Source organism: Lissotriton helveticus, chromosome 9, assembly GCF_964261635.1.
Source record: "Lissotriton helveticus chromosome 9, aLisHel1.1, whole genome shotgun sequence".
NCBI classification, from domain to species: Eukaryota; Metazoa; Chordata; class Amphibia; order Caudata; family Salamandridae; genus Lissotriton; species Lissotriton helveticus.
The window spans coordinates 606,151,631-606,179,348 of record NC_136070.1 but is presented as its reverse complement, the minus strand read 5'-3'; the positions used below and the strand labels follow the sequence as shown (position 1 = coordinate 606,179,348).

At 43.2% G+C, this 27,718-nt stretch overlaps 1 protein-coding gene across 5 annotated transcripts in view; it reads left to right on the top strand.

The window, feature by feature from the left end:
- Positions 1-27,718, top strand: part of LTBP4 (latent transforming growth factor beta binding protein 4) — a 1,311,633-nt gene that overhangs the window by 1,143,720 nt on the left and 140,195 nt on the right. For all 5 annotated transcript variants that reach the window (XM_078660636.1, XM_078660634.1, XM_078660635.1 and 2 more), the window contains 3 exons: positions 7,432-7,557; positions 17,995-18,120; positions 25,736-25,864. In XM_078660636.1, the coding sequence (XP_078516762.1) occupies positions 7,432-7,557; positions 17,995-18,120; positions 25,736-25,864 (381 nt within the window). The remainder of the gene's footprint in view (positions 1-7,431; positions 7,558-17,994; positions 18,121-25,735; positions 25,865-27,718) is intronic.

Genomic DNA, 27,718 nt, shown 5'->3' with positions numbered 1-27,718 from the left:
GAATACACACATCGTCATTACATTACTTTAAAATACCGATAAAAATACCCTTTGAGAGTCAACCGATAAAAATCCTTGAAACGCCTCAAGAACTCCCGCCTCGGGTCCCCAATTTTCAACTCTATCATTGGATTGCCATATTGCAATATATGGGGGTGTTAATTTTGCCGGAAGACCCAACACCAGATTTTGCTGCCCCCTCAATCTATGAGATGGTTTTGGGATCAGAAGCAAAGTAGTGCTTAAATCGTATAATTGAACCAAGTTATTTAAAAAAAAAACGAAATTTAAGCCTGTTATTGCAGCATATGCAATATGGAGGAAAACAAAAAAAACCTAGGGATAGGCCCGAATTTGAGTGTCTATACTCCTCTTCAAAACTCCTCTTGGTTACCTGAGATTTTTTGTGATTATGTAATGGTAAGATGGCACAATCTGGGTATTCGTCATTTTGGGGATTTATTTCAGGGGACTCACTTTGCTTCATTTGAATTCTTACAGCAGAAGTACAACTTAGACCGAAGGGATTTCTTCAAATACCTCAGGTTCGCAGCTTTTCTGAACAGAAATTAAATAAGAATGCGATCATATTAAATAAAATTGAGATTGTGGAAGCACTTAGAAAAAGGGCCAAGATAGGTCTTCTTTACCAATTATTCATGGCCAAAATGGAGGATGATTTAGAAGTATGTGAGAGAAAATGGATTAATAAAGGGATGGAGGGAGTTAACCTCACAAGAAGCATCGAGCTTGCGACTAATGTTCTTTTCAATGGTCCCTTAAAGTCTCAGCATTTTATGTCAATTTTGGACTATATTACACACCTGGGAAACTGGCTAAATGGAATTCAGGTAGGGGGACCAGTTGTAATAGATGTGGTCTATATGCGGCTGATGCTATCCATATGTTTGTTTCCTGTGTTAAGCTCTCTAAATTTATTAAAGATGTAGAGGTCTTTATTATGGTTAATCTAGGCATACCAATACAAATATCACCAACACTGGTGATATTCGGGGGTCAAGAAAAAGTGTTGAATAATTGGTTGCCCGCAGAACAGGGATTTGTGTTTATCTGTACGGCCATCTGACGTTTATGTATCACCTCTCAATGGCTGGATGAGGCATCGCCAACTTTTATTAAATGGCAAACTAGACTGCTTTCCACATACCATCTTGAGATGGCATTATATAGAACTAAGGGTATCAGAAGGAAAGAACAGGGGAGCAAATTGTGGCACTCTATCTCAATGTGGATAGGTTCGTAATCTGAAGAAATTATGGAAATAAAGCAATATATCCTATGATTTTTCCACTTATAGGCATAAAAGGCTAAGTAGTAATGTAATAGTGAGGACTGTTTGTAAGTTGCATGTAATCTGTATAATTATTATGTACTCTAATTGTACTTTAAGATTATTATGTTCAGGATTGAGCTATCATGGATCTGTTTGCTGACATAAATTTCAATAAAAAAAAAAGAGAGTCTACCGAAATCACCTTCCTGAACAGCTTCTAGGAATTTTAGTCTATGCAAAATGAAAAAAAGAAGCCTGGTCCAACCCCTTTCTGCACTGTATGATGGAAAAATGGCGTTTGCCTTAAAGACAATTGTGAAATACAAAATGAGACAGTTCAACACTACGCAGTTTCAAGTAGATCGGATGCAAAAATATATTCTACAATTCTAGCGCTGCGCTTAGTAGAGCTTATTTCTAGATTGGTTCATAACCCCCAATCTGGTTTTGTCAAAGGCAGACAGGCTAGCGACTACGTTTGCATATTTTGTCACATCATTGAGAAAGTATACCTTTCCTCCTCCCCGGCAGTTGCCATTGCCCTTGATGATGAAAAAGCATCCAACATAGTCTCTTGGCCTTACCTAGAAGTGGGACTGGAAAGGTACGGAGTTTGTAACACTTTTATTAAAATTACTGTGTTCCTCTATACCAATCCATCAGCAAGAATCAAAATTAACGGTGACCTCTCTGACTCATTCCCTCTCCAACAAGGCACACAACAGGGCTGTCCTCTGTCCCCCTTATTGTTCCTCATAGCGATCGACCCCCGCTTACAACTACTCAATACCACAAGCAAGATTAAAGGTTTCTCTTTCTGACATTCCCAAATCAAAACAGCTGCCTATGACATTCATTGTCACTAAAGATGTTAAATGTGCCATCCCTCCAATCACAGATATCATACACAAACACTCAACATTTTCAGGCTATACCCTGATCAAAGAGAAAACCAAGGTTTTCCCTCTCAATCCACTCCATCTCATATCTTTTATCGAGGGAACATGTCTTCACTGGCAGCCTAAATACATATAAAATATAGGTATTCGGTTCTGGAATAACTTACCTAACTTAATTACTCTCAACGACCAACAAACCATAACTAAAATCAGAGACCGTTTCCCATCTTGGTCTCCCAAACATATATCCTGTAGCGGTAGATTAGACGCTCTAAAATTGATGATCACCCCTATTATCAATTTTGTAACTACCATGCTCCTAAATACCCCTCTTTCACTCCTTCTTTTCTACAATTGACAAAATAACCTTTGAGTTCCTATGGGGTAATAAAAAGGGCAGACTATCACTTAGGAAACTCTGCCTAGACTATAGCGATGGTAGTTGCCGGTCTCCGAAATGGTTTAATTACCAGGCATCATTTCTTGGGTCACAGCGTTCCCTCTGGATCATGGGGAACCATTTGGTACAACCTACCTGGATGCTGATCAAACAGAAGATCTACTCTCTTTTTTCCACTCATCGCCACTCGAACTATGGATTTATACAGCATGCAACACTCGGAGTGGATCTTACATGACACATCACAGGAGCTTAAACTGGTTGATAAAAATGTGGTCAAAGGTCACACGACAAGCCCAATATCAGTCAATTTTGGGATTGGTAATACCTTATGGAAAGCTCTTCTAGTGGAAGTAAGAACCAGAACTTTGCTCATTTTGTTCAGACAATTCCTTATGCTGTCAATGCAAAGTTTCGGAGCTATTATTTTATTGGAAAGTGCTTCAAGGTTTCACTAATACATGAGCACTATATAAAACAGCCAAAAAAGCAATACATGATGAATTTACTGTAATGACCTGTGTAGCCATTTTCTGGGATATTTTCAGGGCAAAATGTCTCTTAATGCCACTTCTGCTTTTATTGGCATTGTGGTGAACTGGGGTCAGTGGGCTTTAAAATATAAATACCACAGAGAGTTGCCAAGGTAAAGATGAAGATGTTGTAAATTTATTTTATGTGGGCCAAAGAACTAGAGGTAGGAGAGAGACTGAAGGTTTGAACCTGGCTCCAGCCAGATGCCCAGCTATGGCTCGGCTCTTAGCCTCTGTTAGCCTCGAGCCAAAAGTGAGTTGAGAAGCCATAGAGACTCCCTCCCCTACTCCCCCCCTTCACCAGAGGTCTTCAAACTGGGGGGTGGGCCCCCGGGGGGGGGGGGTTAAGTGATCTCAGTGGGGGAGCCAGTCTCTGGCGAAGAGAAGTATCATGCTTTGTTTTAAGTGTTAAAAACATGAGCGGCAGTAAGCCACCTTGTAATGGACCATCAATAAAAACTTTTCTCATTTATATCCTGACTGGGAGTTTGTGTAAAAAGGGGTAACAGAGCTTAACTGCAATGTTTATATATGTTTAGACATATTTAAACATTGCAGACAGAGTCAAGTACAACCACGTCTCACAGCTCACCTGGACCAACCACTACAGCATCCCCTTTGCCATCTCAGGACCTACGAAGACTGTCACCGTGCCCCCCAGCTCCACGTGCAGAAACTGGCAAAAGATATCAAAAGACCAATGGAACAACTCTCTCAACTCTCACCTCCCAGACACAACATCCAACCCAGTAAAGGTTGTGAAGAACTTCTGCCAGTGGATCACAGAATGTGCCAACGCTATCACTTCCACCAAGCCAGCCAAATCCAAAGGACCTGCCAGAAGAGCCAGCTGGTTCACCGCAGAGCTGAAATCCACTAAGTGCAACTGCCGGCAACTAGAAAGGAAGTGGTGCACCGGCAAAGACACAGGAGAACATACCATCTTCAAAACAGCATTCAAACCAGTACCACCACCTCCTGAAAGAAGCAAAGAAAAACTCCCTACCAGACTGCATGGAAGCCAGCACAAACCACAGCAAGGAGCCCTTCCCCACCGAGAATGACATCACCCCTTCCCAAGAATTGTGTGGCACCCTTTCAGACTTCTTCCACAAGATCTCAGTCACCTACAAAAACGTCAAAAGTCAACCCTCCGCTGCTAACAGCATCCACTTGCTTGCATCCAAGAACACAAACCCTGAACACCTGCATACCCATTGGGACCCTCTCACAACTCAAGCCACAATCTCCATCATGACCTCCGGACACTTGGGGGCACCCCCTGACCCCTGTCCCTACCACATCTTTAATCTCGAGAGCAAGGCAATTGGCGAAGAGCTCTAGAAAGTCCTGAACACCTTCATCACCTCAGGCTCCTTTCCTGAGGACTGCTGAAGTGAGGACCCTTCTGAAGAAACCATATGCCAACCCAGCACAACCTAAGAACTATCAGCACATCTCCCTGCTCCCCTTTCCAGTGAATGTTCTCGAGAACAGAATCGACCAGCAACTCACCGTGCGCCTGGAACACAACAACCTCCTAGACCCCTCTCAATCCAGATTCTGAGTCAACCACAATACTGAGACAGCCCTGATCACAGCCACCGACGTAATAAGGGCCGTCCGGACCACAGCAAAATGGCAGCGCTCATTCTCCTGGATCTGTCATTTGCCTTCGACACTGTCTACCATCACATCTTGAACAACAGAATCCACCACGTTGGAATCCAGGAGGACACCCTCAAATGGATCGCCTCATACCTCACCAGAAAAGTAGAGGGCTCACGACCTGGCTGTTCGAATGAACAGATCATCACAAAGCAGCTAACTTCTCCAGCTCCTTGAAACCCTCACAGGTGATTTGCTGTCCTTTATAAATCACTGATTGAATGATTTCAAAATGCAAAAATACCATAATTGTAGTAGTCATTCATTAACATGTTGTTCTTACATACTCCTAGTTCTATGATGTCATTGCTATGGCATTAAAATGTTACTGTTTGAATCCAGGGATGGTCAGTTCCTCTAAGCTGTGGAGATGAACAGTTGGGTCTTGAAACAAACAACTCTGATCGTTCTGAATATGGTCCTAAGAGGAGTGAGGTTACCTCATTCTTCTCAGGTTGCTAAATCTACCTTGAGATATGTTCCTCCTCGGAGGAGTGGTAGGGCAAGTGTTCCGCCAAAACGTTTAAATCTCTAATTAATGGAGGCTCGTCTACTCCAATCTACAAACGTTTAAATCTCCAATTATGTATACAGTCACTTTCTTTTTAAGAATTTGTTTCTTATGTTTATTTTCACTCTTCATCTTTCTTGTATTTATTTTCTGTAGCTCTTTTCACTTTTTTATCTAGTTTCTTCAGTCTCATTTCTTTTTCTCTGTGCTTATGTCTATGTGCTCATATCGAAAGGGAGGAGATGTTGTAGTAGTCATTCATTAACATGTTGTTCTTACATACTCCTAGTTCTATGATGTCATTGCTATGGCATTGGAATGTTACTGTTTGAATCCAGGGATGGTCAGTTCCCGGAAGCTGTGGAGATGAACCAGACCTTGTCTGGTGTAATCACCACAATAACACTAGTGAGGCCCCCCACTCTGGTGCTCCCATACGGGCTTGGAGAATTATTTGATAGTGTGCAGGGAAGAAGCTCAAAAAAGAAAGAACTTAGTCCAAGTTAGCTCACAAGTTTGTATACGGGAGGGAGAAAGTGATAGCCAGAAAAACACAAGGAGAAACAAAAGAAAGAAAGGGATAAAACAAGAGGAAAAGATAGAGGTATGTATGAATGTATATGGAATTTCTATAGCACAAACCTAGCTGAAAGGTCAACAGAGTGCTGTATCAGATCAAAGGCAAGCAGAAATAAAGTCAATGAGTAATAGGAGAGCATTGTGATGTAGTGTTCTTTAAAGAAGTGAGTCTTCTACTCTTTCCTAAATTGGAGCAGAGTTAGGGCAGTCCTGATGGATACGGGAATGTTGTTCCAGATTCCGGGTACTTAGTTTGCATACTCCAGGGTATAAAACTGTGACCATAATAATATACATTCATTTCTGCCAAAGGTGCATTGCTATACTGAACTATTGTGCGACTTTCACTGGTCTCCCAAGGTACTTCTCATAAAATATGATAAACTTTACACTACAAAAGCAAAAATCTGTTTTAGATGTCACTAAATCTCTTTAGTCCTTGTAGAATGTATCTCTGGCAAAGTAATCACTGAAAAAAGCACATCCAGTGAAAACACATCTAATCACTGTTTTTGATGATACGTATTGGTGTGAAAAAGTTAGTAATTTGGAAAGGGAGACCAAAAAAGCCTCTTACATGCTGAACTTAGTAAGGGATGTGGCGTTCATAGACGTAAGACTGCGGCAAAAAAACTGAAAAAAATAAAATAAAAAGAGTGGCCATTAATGTGTCAAATGTTAATGAATGATAATTCAAAGCTGTGAATGTTGGATATAAGAGGGCAAGATGTAAAAAACGAGCAAGGGTGAAAAACTCTTTATGATAAAAATCACTTATAATGTAGATCCCTTTGGGAAACATCCTTTACAACGCAACTTTTACTCCGCACTACCATTACGACGCAACTATTACAATGCAAGTCATTACAACGACTTGCGCTGGAGGGCGCTCTAGGATAGGGAATAGTTTAATTACTATTCAACACCTTCCCTACTATCCACGGGGACTGGAGTTGGAATAGTAAATTAAACTATTCACTATCCAGCGCCCCCCAACGCAAGTCGTTTTAATGACTTGCGTTGTAAATGTTGCGTCGTAATGGCATGCGGAGTGAAAGCATGCGTTGTAATGTCATACATCCGATCCCTTTAGCCACTCAGCTGCTATAAATTACAGATAACGTGCCTTATTGTAATCGCAGGAGAATAAAAGTATGAATAAATCCTTCCTTATTTGTCCAAGATCGACCAAACTATAGGGTCTTGTAAAGTAATTTCACATTTGTAAAGTGCAAACTTATCACCCCAAAGGGTATCCAGGCCCTGGGGGGCTGTCGGGGAGATTAAGTGAGCTACTGCCCAGAGTCACATGATGCTGAGCTGAGCTGACGTCGGCACCGGGAATCGAATCATGAGCCCCGCGCTCCGCAGTCAACCACTCGGGCCGCTGTGCCACACATTTTTAACTATTTTGGAGGACATGCTGTGTTTTCATGTATCTGTTTGATTGAGGAAGACTTGTGTCAATCTCCCTGAGCTGCTAAAGTTTTGCTTATTTTATCAAGTGCATGCCTGATCTCACTATGTCCTCATTCCTTATTGTACAGATGTTGACGAGTGCCGACAAAGCCCGCGTCCCTGCCTCAATGGACGTTGCGAGAACACAGTGGGCGGTTACCGCTGCGTATGTGCAGTAGGATTCAGGGCAAATGCCCAGGGAACAGAGTGCTCCGGTAAGTATCCAGATCTACCAGGGCAAATAGCCCACATTAGGCAAACTACAGTGTGGAATTTATGTGACAGAAACTGGGACCATAAGAGGATTCATTGAAGTGCTAGAATGCAGTGAAGTGAAGAACAAAATCATTGCTGTATGGATCTGCTACGCGAAAATTTATCTGGTAAATTTGTTCATCAATACATACCAGGATCTACAAAGTGCAATTAAATGTGTATCGTACTGATACAATGTTCAAAATAAGTATGAATGAATGAATTAATATAAGACTTGTAAAGCGCGGACTTAGCCCACGGGCATCAAGGTGCTGCGGACAGAGATCAATGTATCAGATGTTAAAAAGTTGCAGAGCTAAAAGATTAAGGCAGGTGACAGTTAAACATTTCCGTACAAATTCAGGGTGTGCAAAAAATATATTTTTCAGATTTTTTTGCTCAGATGTTAAATCTTGAAGTTAGAAGAATGCATGGACTACCATTAATAGTTTTGGTCTGTAGCACCCTTGATTGTCTGTGGTGCTGTCCATGCTATTCTAAGGCAATCATTACAGACCCAAGTCTGGCAGCTTGTGGTCCAATAAGTGTTTATGGTGTTCTAATGAATGTGTATGGCTGTGTAACATGATTTATTTGGTATGAGTTGATCGATGGACAGTTGTGCAAAGGATTAATCGGAATCATGTAATATAATTTGATATAATTAGAAGGTGATGTTGGTTTTTGATAAACTATGACTGTATAGCTTCACTAATTTCGTATCTGTTTCTTGGTTATTAGCAAGAACCTGGGCTTGCTAATATGCGTTATAGAATTCCAATAGAAGCCCAGGTTAAATGTCCTGAACATCTAACCTGGGCTTCTATTGGAATTCTATAGCGCATATTAGCAAACCCATTATCGCCTTTTTAGCGGCAGTTTCCTGCCGCTAAAACAGCGATAATTTTAACAAGCTTCTTGCTAATATGCCCCATAGTTATTGTGGGGGTGATGCAGCATCCTCAGCACCCCTGCTTCCAACATCTATTCTTTAAGGTCTGGCCAACACTAAATTGGCAAACGCCCACACTCTGACTTCTGACAAGTTTAGGAGTATCAATTAGAGTGTAACAGAATAGGAGAACTGCTAGAAATCTTTGCGTCACCCGTCTGCCAAGTCTGCAGTTCCCCAGTCTCATTTAGGGGTTTCAACAGAAGAGCCCCAGCTGGCTCTTTTGTGAGAAATCTTTGACTGTCGGCCTATCCACCACAATGCAGGTAGCAACAATGCTTCAGAAGGGGAAACAGCCTTCACAACGCAGGCTGAGCCATGTGTGTCGTTTCCCGGCAAGCGTAACTACGCTTGCCTGAACCACGCATCTGCCTTAACCACGTATAGGTGTGGTTAAAACAGATAGCACTCTAGTGTCCGGATGGGAGGGGAGAGGAAGAGGAAGTGTCGGAACAGGAAGTTCTGGGCACTGACAGGCAAGTTGCGCTGTGGCTGGGTTTGGGGGGTAGTTTTTAGGGATGGAGTCAGGTTTTAGGGCTCAGGACAGGGTATGGGGGTCGGGGTAGTTCTTGGTAGGGGCAGGGTTTTAGGGTTCAGGACAGAGGGCAGTTTGGCGTAGTTTTAAGGGCTGGGGTCCAAGTTTGGAGTGGTGTAGTTTTTAGGGGTGGGGATCGGGTTTAGGGTTCAGGGCGGGGTGGTCTGGGCAATCTTTTTCAAAACGGGGCAGGGTTTTACGGCACAGGGTGGGGAAGGGCTTCGGGGTAGTTTTAAGGACTGAGGCTGGGTTTTTGGGGGCCGGGGTAGTTTTTTAAAGGGGGCCAGGTTTTAAGCCACAGGATGGGGTAAGGGTTGTTTTAAGGGCAGCGTGGGGGTATGTTTTAAGGCTCAGTGTGGGGGGGCTGGGGTCGGGGTAGTTTCAGTAGAAGCAGGGTTTTTTACCTCAGAGCGGGAGGAAGGGGTAGTTTTAAGGGCAGGGCAGTGTATGTTTTAGGCCTCAGGGCAGGGGGACGAGGTAGGGGGATAAGATTTTAGGGTTTAGGGCAGGGAGGGGAGGGGAGGGGGTTTGGGGTAGTGGTGATCTTTACCATGCATATCCCTTTACCAATCATGCCTTTACAACAAAATTGCATGGTAAAGGCATGCATGGTAAAGGAATGCGTGGTTAAGATACATTCTTGGTTGGGTCCGCGTTGTAGACGCACGCTTGGTTCAACCATGCGTGCCTCTGTGATACAACCCTTCGAAAGACCCTACCTATTTAGGGCAGACATGGCTTGAAAGCCTCCAGAACCAAGCAGCCAGAATGTTGATGAGCCTGCACCGGTGCAAAAGCACAGACCCTGCCTCGAGAGCCCTCCACCGGCTCCCAGTGGACACCACAGCAAAGGCTGAGGGTCTTAGCCGGGCTTTAAGTGAGCCGTGTCCACAGTTCTAAAAAGCAGGTGCTGGGACGGGTCCCTATCAGGAACTCCATTTTTGCCCTCACCCTCGGAGGTGAAAACAAATCATAACCCTACAACAGTGCTACCCTTCACTGCCTTTGATGTAACTTCAAAGAGACTAGTTATTTCACAGAAATCCTTCCTTTCTATTCCTCCACTATCGTTCTCAATCCAAATAACTGATTAACCTATCCACCACTCAAATTACTTGCATATTTCACTATACTAATTCAACACTAATCCTTAATGGGTTCCACAGTAGCGTGCTACTCTCTGAAAAAGCGAATTGACGCCTCGTCAGGGGTAGTAAGCACTATATAAATGCAATTACAATTACAATAATTGTTCTTCCCGGAGCCATCATGCAGGATTTATTGATTCCAGGTAGGAAAAATAATCATTTTGAGGTTGTGCTTCTGAATTAAAACAAATAAAATGAATGCCAGCCAGGCTCAATCCCATAGGATGGTGCCCCCGCCAACATTATATTTTTGCCAAAAGTGCACCTACTTGCTCACTGACAACGCTTTCGGTAAAACAATCCCCAAATACAACAGGGATCTAAAAATTCACTGGAATGATCAACACCTATGTTTCTGAGTGAGGTTTGTGTGTTAGAATGTGTGAAGAAATTCGGATAACTCAGATTTATAAACATGCTTCACAATGTCCTGCAGCTAGCCTCCTCTTCTCAGTGTCCCTTTCTGTGCACATCCAGTTGTGTTCTATCGCCTGTCTGTATTCAACTGGGTGGACAGGCTGCTGGTACAGAGAGCTCACAATGCTGCTCTCCCAATGCATTGATATGGCTCTGTGGGGGAAAGGCTGGTGTTGATGGAGTTCTTCATACAGTGCTGAACTCAGACCAGAGGGAGAGAAAGTGAGGAAGGAGGTGCACAAACATACATGCATACACACTCAGCATATGCACACTGTTAAGACACACCACTTCACACTTACTTATTCATACAAACTGGCACACACAAACACACTCAAAATAACACCTAATCTATATAATAATTTTAAAATATAATTATAAACCCACAAAGACAGAAATATATAATTAAGACCAAATACATTTAACAAGTACATACACTGTAAATATGCACTGTTCAAATACACCCACAGACAGCACTCATGCTCAGATAATTTCTGGGCTTGAAGTGCTTTTAAAGTGATCAGTGCTAGTAGAATTTGTTTACACTGTCTGTTTGCAGTGTACCTCTGCTCCATAGTTCTCTTTGCAATTGTTTAATTTTCCCTCATGAATAAACAGGACCAGCTGTGTTTTAAAACAGCACATTTTGGGGCATATTACCAACAACTAGCGATATTTATCGCTAAATAGGCTTAGCGAGTTTTTTTTTATTGCCAAGCATCGCCGGATATTATCGCAGAGATAACGTGCTATTAGCAACGTTTATCTCTAAAGCGATAAAATATCCGGCGATAGCGGCGAAATGCGTGAATATCGCTGAGAATACAGCGATATTCACGCATTAACGCCAATAGGGTCTTAGCCATAATATCCACCTCCTATTGGATATAATGGCTAAGAACTGGTCTGAGCAGGTGTTAGCTTTTGGAGATATTCGCGCTTAGCGCGAATATTTCCATTGCTACGCCTGCGTTGATAATAGGCGATAGGGATGTTAGCGACTGTTTTTAGTCGCTAACAGGTTGGGTACGCCCACTTTGCATGTCATTAGCGATAAATATCGCTGACATGCAAAGTGGGCCCCAAACCGCTCGCTGTAGCCTACAAGCTGTCGCTAACTGCTGTTAGCGACAGCTTGCTAATAGGGCGATAGAATTATCGCCGCTTAGCGGCCGAAAACGTCAGCTAAAGCGGCGATTATCTCTTATCGCCCTCCTTGATAATATGCCCCTTTGTTCATTAATGTATTCTTTAGTTTTACTAGAAAAAAGTAATTATGTGTAAACCACATTCTCCATTTTTAGAATGTCTTCTCTTAAGCTTATCTTGTTTCGCCAAATTGCAGAAGAGGTAATTTACAAATGTGCATCTTATTTTTGAAGAAGGAAAACAATATGTAGGATGTGACATGAGAACCAATCCAACTCTCCTTTTCAGAATTTGACTTTTAAACGTCAAAATGTTGTGGCAAGACATTGATCCATACGTGTCCGATGGACCACTAGCTCGTGGTTTGTTTCTAAAACAAAAAAAAAAGAAACTTTGTAAATGCATTCCATTTTCCTTTAAGAGAAAAGGACTGAATTAAAAAAATATTGTTTATTTCAAACCAATCACCGACATGGTGATCTGCTGACCCCAGCAGGCCACCATCCTGGTGATGACCGCAAATCGTGGTGGGTTGCAATTTACAACTTACCTCAATAAAATTCAAGTGATAGGTTGAATTGCGACCCATTACAATTTGCTATTTTTCAATCTGAACTACTAGTATATACACATCGGTTCACTAAATACCACAAAAAAGCCACAAAAATAATGATCATAAATTGAGACCAGCATTTTGTGATCAGTGTTTAGTACATCTGGCCCTTAGTTTCTGTTTATATTTCACTTTTTACTTAATCTTTGCCTCCCTGTGTGTTATCTATTTCCAATATGTTGTGCTTCTGCATTTTTGTCATGCAGCATATGATTCTTGTGTAGTGCATACTTTGATCTGAGTCACCTCCAAGTGATTATACCAAGCCATGATTGATGGATCTGTAGTGGAAGATGATAATAGTTTGAGGTTCTTGAAATTCTTGTCAGAGGGTCAGAAATATGTTCGAAGGGGTATGGAGGTGTTTATTTGGGATGATCTTTTTGGTATGAATCTTGAGTGCCTCCCCCTGCAAAGAGGAGCTCCTCCAATGTTGAGAAGCAGGAGCTTGTGTTTCCCATTGTCCCGTGGTGAAAGCTACGTGAGGTGACTGAGTGAGAAAAATTGCATCTAGTGTGATATTAAAGGTTTTTACCGTAAACACCCGCAGTCTTTTTGAACCAGATGACAACACTTGTTAATCTCCAAACAGTGAAATTGTGTTTTTGGGACTTAAATTTATCTGTGAAATAAGAAAAGTCTTTCTTAGAGGTGTGGGAAATTGGGGTATTTTTTGTTATAATTATGTTTTGAATGGAGGGCTCCCTTTTTTTCTAAATTCCCTCTTTGCTACCCCTTTTTTGAGAGGATTTCAGTGTATGTCAGCTGATATGTTATATATCTGGATACAAATAACTGAAAGCTCGGAGGGGCACCACAATACCGGGAAAGGGGTGGGTGGCACACTATGGAAATCACAGAAATGTAGTTTACATGTTTAAGCCATGTCCTTAAATATGTAGCCCACCCCACTTTTAGAGACCCACTCATCCCATCTTAAGCCCTGTGTTCCACCCCTGCTAATCTTCTAAGGTTGTCCCAATCCATACAGTGACAGCAGTGCTTAACTGGTAAAACATATGTAGGTGCAGATAATTTTTTCTTAGTTTGATGATCACTGTGTCCTTGGCAGGGAGAGACTCAGAGCAGGGCAACATGTTTTTGTGTATCAGAAATGCAAGCATGGAATGCTGGATAAAAAAGGCTTGCAAATTCAAATGTTGTTAACTTTTTGCTTCCGTCCCACCACAGCATACAGCAGGGGGCAATGTTTCAGCCCAACCCAGCCCAGTTCAGCCATTGGCTCTCTTACACTGCAAGTGACAGAATTTCATGATCAGGTGTACACTTCCACCTAAAAAGAAGTGCACCTCAGTGCTTGGGCTGGTGGGCCAATACTTTACTTTGCCAGGATGTTTTATTTCTATTTTTTATCCTTTTTGAAAGTCAGCATTGTGGGCCTGATTCACAAAGAGCCTCTGCACTCTGGGTGGAGGTTCTGCAGTCATGTCAGGATCTCCGCATTCAAGGAGGGATCTCTACAATGGGAAACTGCAGTGCGGAGATCCCGCCACATGTGCGGGGCACCCACTACGACTGTGGGGCCTCCATCCTAAGTACGTAGGCTGTTTATGAATCAGGGCCTGGGTGTTTAAACTATGCCTTCTGGTTACAGTAATCCCAAACGAATAGTAAACATTTCCTTTGCTCCAATAATAATCATCCTGTGATCTACATTAAAATAAAAGTTAGTTTATATAACTGTTTAAGGAAACCTGCCCACTAAGAAGCACCCTGCCCTTTTTCTTAATTTAAGTTTTCTTTTGCAAACATGTGGCCACCATGTTTAGGAAGGGATATATGACGTTACAACACATGCTTTTACCACGCATGCTGTTACAACGCAGTTTTTACAACTCATACGATTACAACGCATAGCGCTTTGGGGTGCTGGATAGTGAATAGTTTAATTTACTATTCCAACTCCAGTCCCCGTGGACACTAGGGAAGGTGTTGGATAGTAAATTAAATCTATTCCCTATCCTAGAGCGCCCCCCAGCGCAATGCGTTGTAATGGTTTTCATTGTAAAACCTGCGTTGTAATAGCACTGCGTGGTAAAAGTTGCGTTGTAAAGGATGTTTCCCTTAGGAAGGGGCATGTCATTTTTTTGTTCTTTTTTATTTTTTTTATTAACCATCTTGCCAAGACCCAATGTATTAGCTTTGTCAATGATTTCTTTCTGTGCTTTTGAGAGAGTAAGGGTGAGTGGCACACAGGCCCACCCCTCTCCTTGGTCCATTCCCACCTGATATTGTTACAGTAAAAATGATGTTAGTTTTGCTTTGTAATGGGAAATGTAATTTCTCTCAGTTTTCTTCTTCTCAGTCTTATGCAGTTCCAAATATTGGCTTGTATGAGACAGGTGCAAAACAACAGTTGATGGACAGTATGCAGAACAATGTCATTCATTCACCCCAGTACAGAGATCTGGGCCTAAATCCATCCTTTTTTTGCTCACCATGCCTTTCCAGTTTGAACCCAGCCAAATGCAAATCAGTCAGGATAGCTTGATTCCAGTGGCATGGAGACCACAGGACCCACGTCTGGGCATACCCGTCCCACTCGGGGTGACAAATGCAAAAACAACAGTTGATGGACAGAATGCTGAACAATGTCATACATTCACCCTAGTACAGAGATCTGGGCCTAAATCCATCGTTTTCTTGCTCACCATGCCTTTCCAGTTTGAACCCAGCCAAATGCAAATCAGTCTTGACCCTGTGCCTCATGGGAACAGTCCAGCCCAAACTGCCAAACCAGGTTCTCCCTGGACTGGAAACAAGCATCCTAGGACCGGTTTCGGGGTTTCACCCCTCTTCAGCCAGGATAGCTTGATTCCAGTTGCATGGAGAGCACGGGACCCACGTCTGGGCAAACCCGCCCCACTCGGGGTGACAAATGCAAAAACAACAGTTGATAGACAGAATTCAGAACAATATCATACATTCACCCCAGTACAGAGATCTGGGCCTAAATCCTTTGTTTTTTGCTCACAGTGCCATTCCAGTGTGAACCCAGCCATATGCAAATCAGTCTGGGGGGTGAGTGCTTGCAATGTTCAACACTCTGTCCATCATCCCCTTTGGTTTTGCTTTGTTCGCCCGAAGTTGGCAGGGTATGCCCAGACGTGGGTCCCTTTCTCACATTGCCACTGGTTTCAAGCCAGCCTGGCTGATGACGGCTAATTAGAACAATGTCATACATTCACCCAAGTACAGAGGACCCACGTCTGGGCATACCGGTCCCACTCGGGGTGACAAATGCAAAAACAACAGTTGATGGACAGAATGCTGAACAATGTCATACATTCACCCCAGTACGGAGATCTGGGCCTAAATCCATCGTTTTTTTGCTCATCATGCCATTCCAGTTTGAACCCAGCCATATGCAAATCAGTCTTGACCCTGTGCCTCATGGGAACAGTCCAGCCCGAACTGCCAAACCAGGTCCTCCCTGGACTGGAAACAAGCATTCTAGGACCTGTTTCGGGGTTTCATCCCTCTTCAGCCAGGATAGCTTGATTCCAGTGGCATGGAGAGCACGGGACCCACGTCTGGGCGTACCCGTCCCACTCGGGGTGACAAAGGCAAAAACAACAGTTGATGGACAGAATGCAGAACAATGTCATACATTCACCCCAGTACAGAGACCTGGGTCTAAATCCATAGTTTTTTTGATCACCATGCCATTTCAGTTTGAAACCAGCCATATGCAAATCAGTCTTGACCCTGTGCCTCATGGGAACAGTCCAGCCCGAACTGCCAAACCAGGTCCTCCTTGGACTGGAAACAAGCATCCTAGGACCGGATTTGGGGTTTCACCCCTCTTCAGCCAGGATAGCTTGATTCCAGTGGCATGGAGAGCACGGGGCCTATGTCTGGGCATACCCGTCCCACTCGGGGTGACAAATGCAAAAACAACAGTTGATGGACAGAATGCTGAACAATGTCATACATTCACCCTAGTACATAGATCTGGGCCTAAATCCATCGTTTTTTTGCTCACCATGCTATTCCAGTTTGAACCCAGCCAAATGCAAATCAGTCTTGAGCCAGTGCCTCATGGGAACAGTCCAGCCCAAACTGTCAAACCAGATTCTCCCTGGACTGGAAACAAGCATCCTAGGACCGGTTTCGGGGTTTCACCCCTCTTCAGCCAGGATAGCTTGATTCCAGTGGCATGGAGAGCACGGGACCCACGTCTGGGCATACCCGCCCCACTCGGGGTGACAAATGCAAAAACAACAGTTGATGGACAGAATGCAGAACAATGTCATACATTCACCCAAGTACAGAGATCTGGGCCTAAATCCATCGTTTTTTTGCTGATCATGCCATTCCAGTGTGAACCCAGCCATATGCAAATCAGTCTTGACCCTGTGCCTCATGGGAACAGTCCAGCCCAAACTGCCAAACCAGGTCCTCCCTGGACTGGAAACAAGCATCCTAGGACCGGTTTCGGGGTTTCACCCCTCTTCAGCCAGGATAGCTTGATTCCAGTTGCATGGAGAGCACGGGACCCACGTCTGGGCGTAACCGTCCCACTCGGGTGACAAATGCAAAAACAACAGTTGATGGACAGAATTCAGAACAATATCATACATTCACCCCAGCACAGAGATCTGGGCCTAAATCCTTTGTTTTTTGCTCACAGTGCCATTACAGTGTGAACCCAGCCATATGCAAATCAGTCTGGGGGGTGAGTGCTTGCAATGTTCAACACTCTGTCCATCATCCCCTTTGGTTTTGCTTTGTTCGCCCTAAGTTGGCAGGGTATGCCCAGACGTGGGTCCCTTTCTCACATTGCCACTGGTTTCAAGCTAGCCTGGCTGATGATGGCTAATTAGACAGAAACCGGTCCCAGGATGCTTGTTTCCGGTCCATGGAAGACATGGCTCGGCAGTTCGGGCTGGACTGTTCCCATGAGGCACAGGGTCAGACTGATTTGCACATGTCCATGTGTGAACTGGGGTGGCAGAGTGAGCTAAAGCATGATGATGGATTAAACCCAGATCCTTTGACTGGGGCGAGTGCTTGCAATTTCCAACACTCCGTCCATCATCCCCTTTGTTTTGCTTTGTTCGCCCTAAGTTGGCAGGGTATGCCCAGACGTGGGTCCCTTGCTCCTTTTGCCACTGGATTCAAGCTAGCCTGGCTGATGGCGGCTAATTAGACAGAAACCGGTCCCAGGATGCTTGTTTCCAGTCCGGGGAAGACATGGCTTGGCAGTTCGGGCTGGACTGTTCCCATGAGGCACAGGTTCAGACTGATTTGCACATGACCATTTCTGAATTGGGGTGGCGGAGTGAGCTAAAGAATGATGATGGATTAAACCCAGATACTTGACTGGGGTTGAGTGCTTGCAATGGTCAACACTCCGTCCATCATACCCTTTGGTTTTGCTTTGTATGAGACAGGGGCTGATTCAGAAAATAAAATCATTGAGCTCTTCTATACCAGAAAAATAAATCATACTTATTTACTCAGCAAGAAACACACATGTGAACCCTAGTCCCTTGATCAGTTTGCTTAATGTAAGATTTGTAATCTGAGTTCAAGGAAAATGCTTTCTTTGCATTTCAGATATTGATGAGTGTGCTGGATCTCAACCTCCGTGCGGTAACGGACGATGTGAAAATACTGCAGGTAGCTTCCGCTGCCTCTGCTCGGTGGGATTTGTTCTAAACCCTCAAGGCACCAGCTGTATAGGTAATGTTGCCTCTTATACTTCATTTGACACACACTCAGTACTGCTCCCAGTTGCCTGACTCAGAAATCTTATTAGGAGATTATTATATAAAAACAGATTTAAGCTTGTATGAAAGTGGTGCCACAAATTCAGTTTTGGGTGCAAACTCTGGGTAGCTTTGAAAACAAGATTATGCTTTGGGTGCAAATTGTAGGTGTTTGGTGCCAAGGTTTGTGGCAGGTGAGACCTGCCATGAATTGCAGGAGCTAATAGCATACATCTGGTGTCTCCTCCTAGCGGATCGGGAGCTACCAGTAGCTTTCAGACACCTTCAGAGTTGCTTGTAGCCTTGTGTTCATTTTTAAATAAGACCAGGGGTACATTTTCCTTTTTAAAGTTATTTGAATGCTATGTTTATTTTACATTTTTAACAACAGACTGCAAATAGCAGGGTCTGATAGACACTGTGCCATATTTATAACTGAAAAACACAGCCATTTTTGTAAATGGAATACATTTAAAGTGAAGAAACATATTTCTATGAATCATTAAGTCTTAATTTCTTTCTCCACTCTCAATTAAGCCAGTTGTGTCTTAATGGTTTACTAAACATGTTTATTTACTTTCAGTTCCTCCCATTTAAATACATGGCTTTATTTTTCTGTTTTAAGTATGGCACCCTGCCTGCAGGTCACTGGGAGCAAGATGCCTGGCCTTTGTAAAAGTGACACTTGAATATAGTAGAACATTTAAATGATGAGTTTTATGGGATCCACATAAACATAAAGTTAATTCTTCAGTTACATTTACTCCCAATTTCAAAGTGCTTATTTTACACACAGCAGGTATCTTACTCACAGTGGCTGGTAGAAATGGTGCCCTATACATAACTGGAAAATGCAGCCATTATTATAAGGGGAGAAATTTAAAGTGCAGAATTTTTTCCATATTTTAAACATTTTTACTGAACAGTTTATTGCACTTTAAATTTCTCCCATTTGAAAAATGGTTGTATGTTTGTGTTATGCATGTAACCATGCCACATATGGCGAAAGGTCTGTCCTGTGACACAAGTACATATGACACATTCTCTTGGCCACCTATACATATATATTACACTCATACACACACACACACATGTTCATACATTCCCAAACCACGCTGTCACTGACACATGTGGCAGCTCTCTCATGGTATTTTGTTGAAACCATAGTAGCTGGCTCTATGGACGTTAGGCTTAAAGTCAAGGAAGCTGAGCATGAGGGTGTCTGGTAAGAATGTCCAAGTTGTTTAGCCTTCAGTTGCCCACAATGATTTCACTGATCAGAAGTAGCTCTCACTATAGAGAAGGCTGTAGACTCCTGGGGTACAATAACCATTTCCCCATACAAGAATTTTGAAATAAAATTAACTAGGGCCATGTTATTTCCCATTTCTAGATGCCAGATTTACAACTGGGTAAAAATTGTGCACTCTTTAATTTGCGCACCCTGCATTAAAGCATATTAGCATATGCCCAATTTGCACTCACAAACTTTGGTCCCATTATAATATACACTTGCAGTCAATGCAATCGTCATGTCTGATGCAGGCATGGTAGACCAGAGCATAATAAAAAAAATGCTGCAGTAGAACATATTTTAATGATAATGTAGTTGGAGGGCTTAGGGCTTGGGCTTGGAAGTCTACGTAAGCATGTGCTGAAGGGAAAAACACATTAGCCAGAAGTTGAGGCTTGTGTCAATGTAAAAGCAAAGGAGATTGGTGCCACCAAGTAATAGTGGTGCAATGTTGTCCAGGTTCATGAAGCCAATTCTGAACCACATATGCTTGCCAGCACTGGTGGTAACTCTTACTTGGTCAAGTTCAACTTGACACGTGTATGTTCAGTCTTGAATTTTTGCTAGGGACTTCTTCCACCAGGCAAGTCAGTACCCAATAAGACTGTCAGTTAAAGCTGGGCCATCTGCAAAATTCTGAATGCAAAAGTCCTTATGTGCCAGTAGGACTACCAAGCACCCCTAATAAAGGTTGAAAATCACTGGCAAAAAGATGGATCCTTGGAGACCTCACATGATACAATGTTACCAAATCCAATCATGATCTTGCTTACAAGCCTCAACAGCCTCTTGCTTAATATCTTACAAGTAGTGTCTCACAAGCTAAAATGTTTTGCCATTACCCACTGGGTGGTCTGAAATCGATTTGAAGTTACCCTAAGCCAAACCCCCAAGGACTGGTGTCATGAGAGGCCTTATGGGGCAGGAGTTACGTCTGTTATGGGAGGATATTAATAGGGACACAGGGTCTCACTTTTTCTCAGCATATGTACTACAGTTTCCCTACAACTTGTTCATTCTAGAAACAGAAAGGTCTATGCATTCTTGCACTCTTTTTATTCAGCCTTGCATTTCTATAGTTTGTGTGTATTTGATTGCACCACCTTCCCTCATTTTCTCTATTGTTTATATCTCACTGTCATGGTGCTAAAGCCTGTCGGGTGTTCTTCATCCTGTAATTTGCTTAGGTATAGCAGGGGCTGGAGGGGAAAGCAATCTTCCAGGAACATTATTTGTATTGTTTAATTTGATAACGTGGATTACATGCCGAAAACAATTCTGCTTGTAGGCGAGGGACAGAGAAGGAAATCCCATTGGAATATAACCTCTGCTATTTACTCCTCCTACCAGAATGTGTATCACAAAACTGAGGGGCATATTATCAAGCTTCAGCGATAATTATCACTGGCCGCTCTTAGCACGAGTATAATTATCGCCAGCTATCCCTGGATCATATCGCAGAGATATCGCATTATCATCAACGCCTATCTCCAATGCGATAAGTAATCCAGCGATAGCAGCAAAATGTGTGATTATCGCTGGAAATCCAGCAATAAAATCACAGCGATAGGAAAATCCTTGTAAGTAGGGCAGGGTGGGTTTATCCTTAAAATCCACCTCCCATAGGATATAATGGCTAAGTAAGATTCAAAACAGGCATAATGAAACCTGCGATAAGCGCGGTTAGCGCTACTTCTATAATCGCTGTGCCGGTTAGCAAGCAGATTGATAATAGGAGAAAGGTTTGTTAGGGACATTATCCACGTTATTTAAGGTAGGTACTTCACCTTTGCATAACATTAGTGTTGCAAAGCTGGGCGTTAAGGAAACTGGCGCTGAGGCATGGAATCACGCGCTAGTGTGTCCTTGCTGATAGTGCGATAAAAGTATTGCTGCTTTTCGCCCGAAAACGGACGCTAAAGCGGCGATAATTATCTTGATAATATGCCCCCATATTTCTAGCCAAATTAACGCCCCAAAGTGTGTATGAAGTTGTACACTGGGGGTGCCCCTAGGTTGATGCAGCTCAGATGTGATTTGGGACAGTGGAACTTGTTTCTCCAGTGATTCACTGGTGCCTGAAAAAGTCTGTTGCGGTCAGCTACTGGGCTAATCTGTGCCTGGTCGAAAACGCTTTGCTCCAAAGTACTCGTCAACCATTAGTTTGTGAAAGCATCATAAATATTCTGCTATGGAGAAATATGGCATATGTAAAGATAAGTAACAATTAAAATCTGGAGTACAGTTTGTATTTATTTAAACATTAAACTTGATGGTTTTGTTTCTAGAAAAAAAATGAATTTGTTGATGTAGCAAAGCAGGTTGACTAAATGCCTCAAAAAGTCTGTGGCTGTTAAATCAAAAATATTTGGCACAGATCATGCCACAAGGTCTGCAGAATTAAGGATCCTCTTCCATGACGCCCCAGAAAAACAGATACCAAATTAATTAATTAATTGTTGTTAGAAATTGGGTTTCTGGTTGACAGAGGTATGCACCCTGTGCAAGGAAAAGCCACAATGCTAGTCAGGGTAAGTGTAGTACACACTAAGGGGCCGATTAGGATGGCGGACGGACTTGCGTCCGTCCGCCATCCCAGAGGTGGAGGGACCGTCCGCATGGACTGCGGAGGTCCCTACGTGCAAATCAGGATGTGACCGCCACCCCGGCGGTCACATCCTGGATATTTAACATTGCGGCGGGTGCTGCTTCAAGCAGCACCCGCCGCAATGTTAAAAGTGCATGTGTAACATTTACATGCACAAAGCGGCAGGCACCGCGCGGTGCCTGCCGCTTTGTGCATGTAAATGCTGGGGGGTACCATAGGTACCCCCCATGTGCACCCCCCACCCGCCTACACCCTGGGGGCCCGCAACGGGCCCCCAAAAGCAAAAGTACACATGCTTTTCCACGGCGGAAAAACCGCAGCGGAAAAGCATGTTTACTAATGCTTCCTAATTTGGCTGGCAGTGTCTGATAGACACTGCCAGCCAAAGGAGAGCTTTTCCGCCGCGGTTGTAATCCGACCGCGGCGGAAAAGCAGCGGACAGAATCCAAGACCCACCAGCCATCGTAATGCGGCGGTGGGTCTTTGGTGACTCCGCAGAGGATTTTCCGCCTCCTCCGGGCCGGCGGTGGCTTCCGCCGGCCCGGAGGAGGCGGAAAATCCTCTATCATAATCGGCCCCTATATGTTTACCTGTGCTCACCCTCTGGTAGTTTGGCACAGAACAGTCAGGCTCAACTAAATAGACAATGGGGCAGATGTACCAGCCCCTTGCTCCACTTTTGCGTCACTTTTAACATGGGAAAAGTGACGCAAAAGTGGCGCAAGGGGCTCGTGAATCTGCCCCAATGTGTAAAGTATTTGTTCATTCACCCACACAATAACACAATGAAAACACCACAAAAGTACTCCGCACCAGTTTAGAAAATTTGCCAATATTTATCTGGGTAAAACAAGACCCAAACAACAAACATCCATCATACTCAAGTTATGAATTTTGCAAGATTAAATCAAAATGCAGTGCTTAGAAGTTAGTAGCTCTAACGGGGCTATCTGGTCGCGCTTGAACTGGGGTAAATCTAAAAGTTAATTCCGACCGCGATGATGCGCAGGCCGGATACAGGAGTCACACAGACCAGCTGACAGTAACTTGGATGCATTGAAGCTCAGGACGAGGCCTTGAAAAACGGAGTGGATGCGTTACTGTCAAGGCGATGCTTCGGTTCTGAAGTCTAGCAAAGTCATCAATGCGCTGATGTCAAGAGCGCTGTTCATCGAGTCAAGGTCGAACCACTGGACTGTAGGGGAGTCAGGGACGGTGCCTTGCAGATGTCGGCGATGCAGTGTCCGAGACTCACGCAGCAGCAGTGATTCCGAGATGCTGCAACGGAAAAGTCGAGGCTGCGTTGTAAGTTGAGGACGTTGCGTTTCACAGTCGGCGGGAAGTGTCCACGATTTGGTGCAGGCAGCAGCAATGCGTCAATTACACAGAGAAAGGGGCCCAGGACTGGATTTGGCACCACCTGGCAGAGCAGGACTTAAGCAGAGAAGCCCAGGGTCTGGTAGCATGATACAGGTGAATTATGTTGATATCACTGAGACTTCAGAAACAGGAGGCAAGCCCACAAGCCCTTGGAGAACATTTAGAGATGCAGGATGTAGAGAGTCAAGTCCAGTCCTCGCTCTGCCAGGCAAGAAGCAGCAGGTGAACACAGCAAGCATCAAAGAGGCAATCCTTCCTGGCAGCACAACAGCTCATCTTCCTGGTAGAATAACCTCAGTTCCAGCTTTTTTCTGAGTATATGGTGTTAGAGGTCCAGTACTTATACTCATTTTTGCTTTTAAAGTAGGGAGACTTCAATGAAAGGTGTTTGTATTGCACAATACCCTGCCCTTTCTTGCCCTGGCTCCAGACACACTACAGGGGGTATGCAACGCTTTGTATGGGGACAGGCACAGCCCTATTCAGGTGGAAGTGACAGCTCCTCCCTCTCAATCTAGCTCAGGAAGACCCAGCAGCCTGGTGATGGGCCATCAGGATATGCAGTGCACACCTCAGATCCCTTTGTGTGTACCTGTCTGGAGGGAATGCACAACCCCCAGCTGTCACCCATACCAGATGTGTATGCCTAGGACAGGCAGAGGCACAGAATGGTTACAGTAAGAAAATGCCAACTTTCTAAAAGTTGCATTTTCAGACTTGCAATTTTAAAAGCAACTTCACTAAAAGATGTGTTTTTAAATTGTGGCACCAACCTTATTTTTCCTATCTTTTCCCAAGTGGAAGTTACACTTGAATAGTTTTACAAGGCAGCTACAATGCTTACCTATGGGAGAGATAGGCCTTGCTGTAGTAAAAGACACATTTTGCAGTTTTTCATTATCAGGACATTTAAAACTCCAAAATAAATGTCATACACTGCACCCTGCCCATGAGGCTACCTAGGGCCCACCTTAGAGGTGACTTATATGTAATAAAAGGGAAGGTTTGGGCCTGAGAAGTAGGTGAAATTGCTAGGTCGAAATGGCAGTTTAAAACTGCACACACAGGCTCTGCATTGGCAGGCCTGAGACATGTTTAAAGAACTACTCATGTGGGTGGCACAATCAGTGCTGCCGGCTCACAAGTAGCATTTTATTTAAAGGCCCTGTCCACATAGAGTGTAATAATCAGTAAATCAATATTCCAGTCTTGGAGAAGCCAAATGTCATTGCATTTTAGACCCAGATCACATGCACGTTAGCACTGGTCAGCAGTGCAAAAATGTACAGAGTACTAAAGCCAACAAAAACGAAGTTGAGCACACTGTCAAAACAAGTGGTCAGAAGGAACAAGTTCAAAGAAACCATACCAAAAGATACCAGGTCTAACAATAGTGTTTAATGTGAAAAAATTGAGGGGGCTAGGTTTTTCTTCAGAATCCATCTATGGTGGTGCCAGATATATGGGCTCTCTAGTCTTGAATCCGCCACATACCTTGTTCTTCCACCACTCTGCACTTCCTATCTCTTTATCTCACTCTTGCATGTTCTTTTTGATTCCTGCTTTCTCACTTTGTCACTGTTTTCCTATCTTTCTCTTCCTTTCTACTTTTTCTGCCTTTGTCTCTCTTGCTCTAGGTCAAAGTATGATGATGAGGAAACCAGAGTCCCCATAAATGAGTGCCGGTGCCCACCACCTACAACCACTGGCACAAATGAATCACGGTGTACTTTTAAAGAAGTACGCTAAACATGTGTTATGGCAGACACTGTGCTTCCACTCTGCCAGTAGAGCTAACAGGTGAGTTGCTCAGGGAGTAAGAGTAGGACACATTGGAGGCACTAACTAAATAACTGTGTTCTCTGGCCTCCCACTGTGGTAACACTGAAGGCACAGTATAAGGTCCTGTTACTCAATGGTCAAGAACCAAAAAGTTTGAAAAGGGATAAGGTTTAATGAGCGACAAATTAAATGTCCGACCCCAAGGGTGGGAAATTGTGGTTGGAAAATCAACAACTCATCTACTGAAACACATGATCTAGGACCTTATGGTAATGTTAGTATCACCAGTGTTGACAAAGTCAATGCAGAATAATAGACAAAATAGCAGGAACAAGATTTTTCCTTTTTGACATATCAGTATACACATAGTCCTAAATATATTTAGGTAGACATGCATGTGATTACATCTAACCCTCTAATCTAGAGGCAAATTTTCTTTGTAATTTGAGGATGATGCACAATTGTCTTCAGTTTTCTTGAGGGGTCTTCTTTATTTTATGCTACCTCTGTTTGTTTCTTCATCAGATGTAGATGAGTGCCGCCAGCCTTCCCGCCGCTCTTGTCTCAACGGCCGGTGTGAAAACACAGTTGGAAGCTTCCTGTGCGTTTGCTCTGCAGGATTTAAGTCAAATACTCAGGGAACCGAATGCCATGGTAAGTAGAGTGTGACTGTTGCGCACCGATAAATATATATCTGCTCTCATCATTAAACGGAGATGAGCTGGTGTTCAGCCAAAATATTATTTAAAAAATATCTTCTCACCATAATGTCATGGTTTAAATATTGTGGACCAAAATATGGAAGGTAAGGATATCGTTTTTTAAGGGTTTTAATATAATATCGAAGTTTAATTTAAAATAGTTTTTTAATATTGTGTTTTATTGTTTTGCATTCTTTATTGTTTTAAATGTTATTGTTAATCGTATTTCTTTAATGAAAATACTGTTGTACTATATATTTTTGGGTCATTAGATCAATTGAGGGATTGAGTGGGTGGTGTTGTATACAATTTATATATTAATTATTGTTACTTAATTGGTAATCATGTGCTTAATTGCTTACTATATTTTTAAATTCTGAATTATATTTCAATTACGGATTGTGTGATTTATTGCGGTATTGGGTGGGTTGTGTTTTTTTGTTTCTAGAAATCTGCTTGTTTAAGTTTTATTATAAAGTAAAAAAAAAAGACATGATTCCGGAGTCAAATCAACACTGCTTAGACCTAGCATAGCACGTTGATAATAAGCACAACAAGAATGCTAGTAAAAGGAGTTTGAGACAGCTGGTGTGGAACAGATTACAAGTACGGGAAAGCAATAAGTGCACATGTCACTTAACAACTAACAACAAATCAAAGAAGGCAACAAGTACCAGGTCATAATGCATCTTCAGGAGGGGCAAGCCCACATTACTTCATCTGGGAGGTGTGAATTGTAACCCTAGTAAGGGATGAGAGGGACTGTAGATCTAGTATATTAGTTACAATTACCTTAAAGAGTATGTCCCTCATTCAAAGAGTGTAGCTCTTTGAGTTTAGGTGGGGTAAAGCAAGTATGTTCAATTCAGGAGAGATAGTCAATTAATGGCTTCCAGATATGCATTAATTTTTTATCAGTGTGATGCTGTTTGTGGGATCACTGCTCCATTTCAAACAAAGGAGATGATGGATGGAGCACTGAAACTTTTCATACACTCAACCCCAGTCACAGATCTGGATTGAATCCATCATCGTTCTTTAGCTCACTTCGCCACCCCAGTTCAGACTCAGCTAAATGCAAATCAGTCTTGACCCTGTGCCTCATGGGAACAGTCCAGCCCGAACTGCCAAGCCACGTCTTCGATGGAGTGGAAACAAGCATCCTGGGACCGGTTTCTGGGTAACACCCTCATCAGTGAGGCTAGCTTGATCCAGTGGCAAAGTTAGCAAGGGACTCACGTCTGGGCATTCCCTGCCAACTCCATTGCCAGCACATGCCAATGATGCATGAACTAGAGGGCTATAGGAGTTGCTATGGGCTTCTTCCAGGCATGGGCTATTAACTGTTTTGCAGCACCTACAATATGGTTATTAAGCCACCAGTTTGCATGTGTCATAGCCTCAAGCGTAAGGGGCCTTATGCCTAATATGACAGTGATGTAGGACTCAAGGATTGGGAATCCGACAGTGCATTCTATTTGCCCAAGAACCTCCTCCCAGTATGTGGTAATAAGCGAGCAAGACCTTCAAATGTGGTGCATGCCGCCTGGCACCAATCTATATTGCCAGCAGGTAGCAAAAGGTCATGGGTAAGACTGCATAAAGACATGTTAGAGTGTAGTGCCATCCCATAATTATTTTATAAGCTGTTTCTTGTTGAGGAATACTTTTGTATATCTTGGGAATGTTGCACCATAGTATTTGCCACTGTTTTTGTGAGCTACCCTCGGAGGTGATAGAGTGCATTCTGAATGTGTGTAGGGCGGTGCTGAGCGTTGGAGGACTTGGTAAGTGTTGGATATAAGCC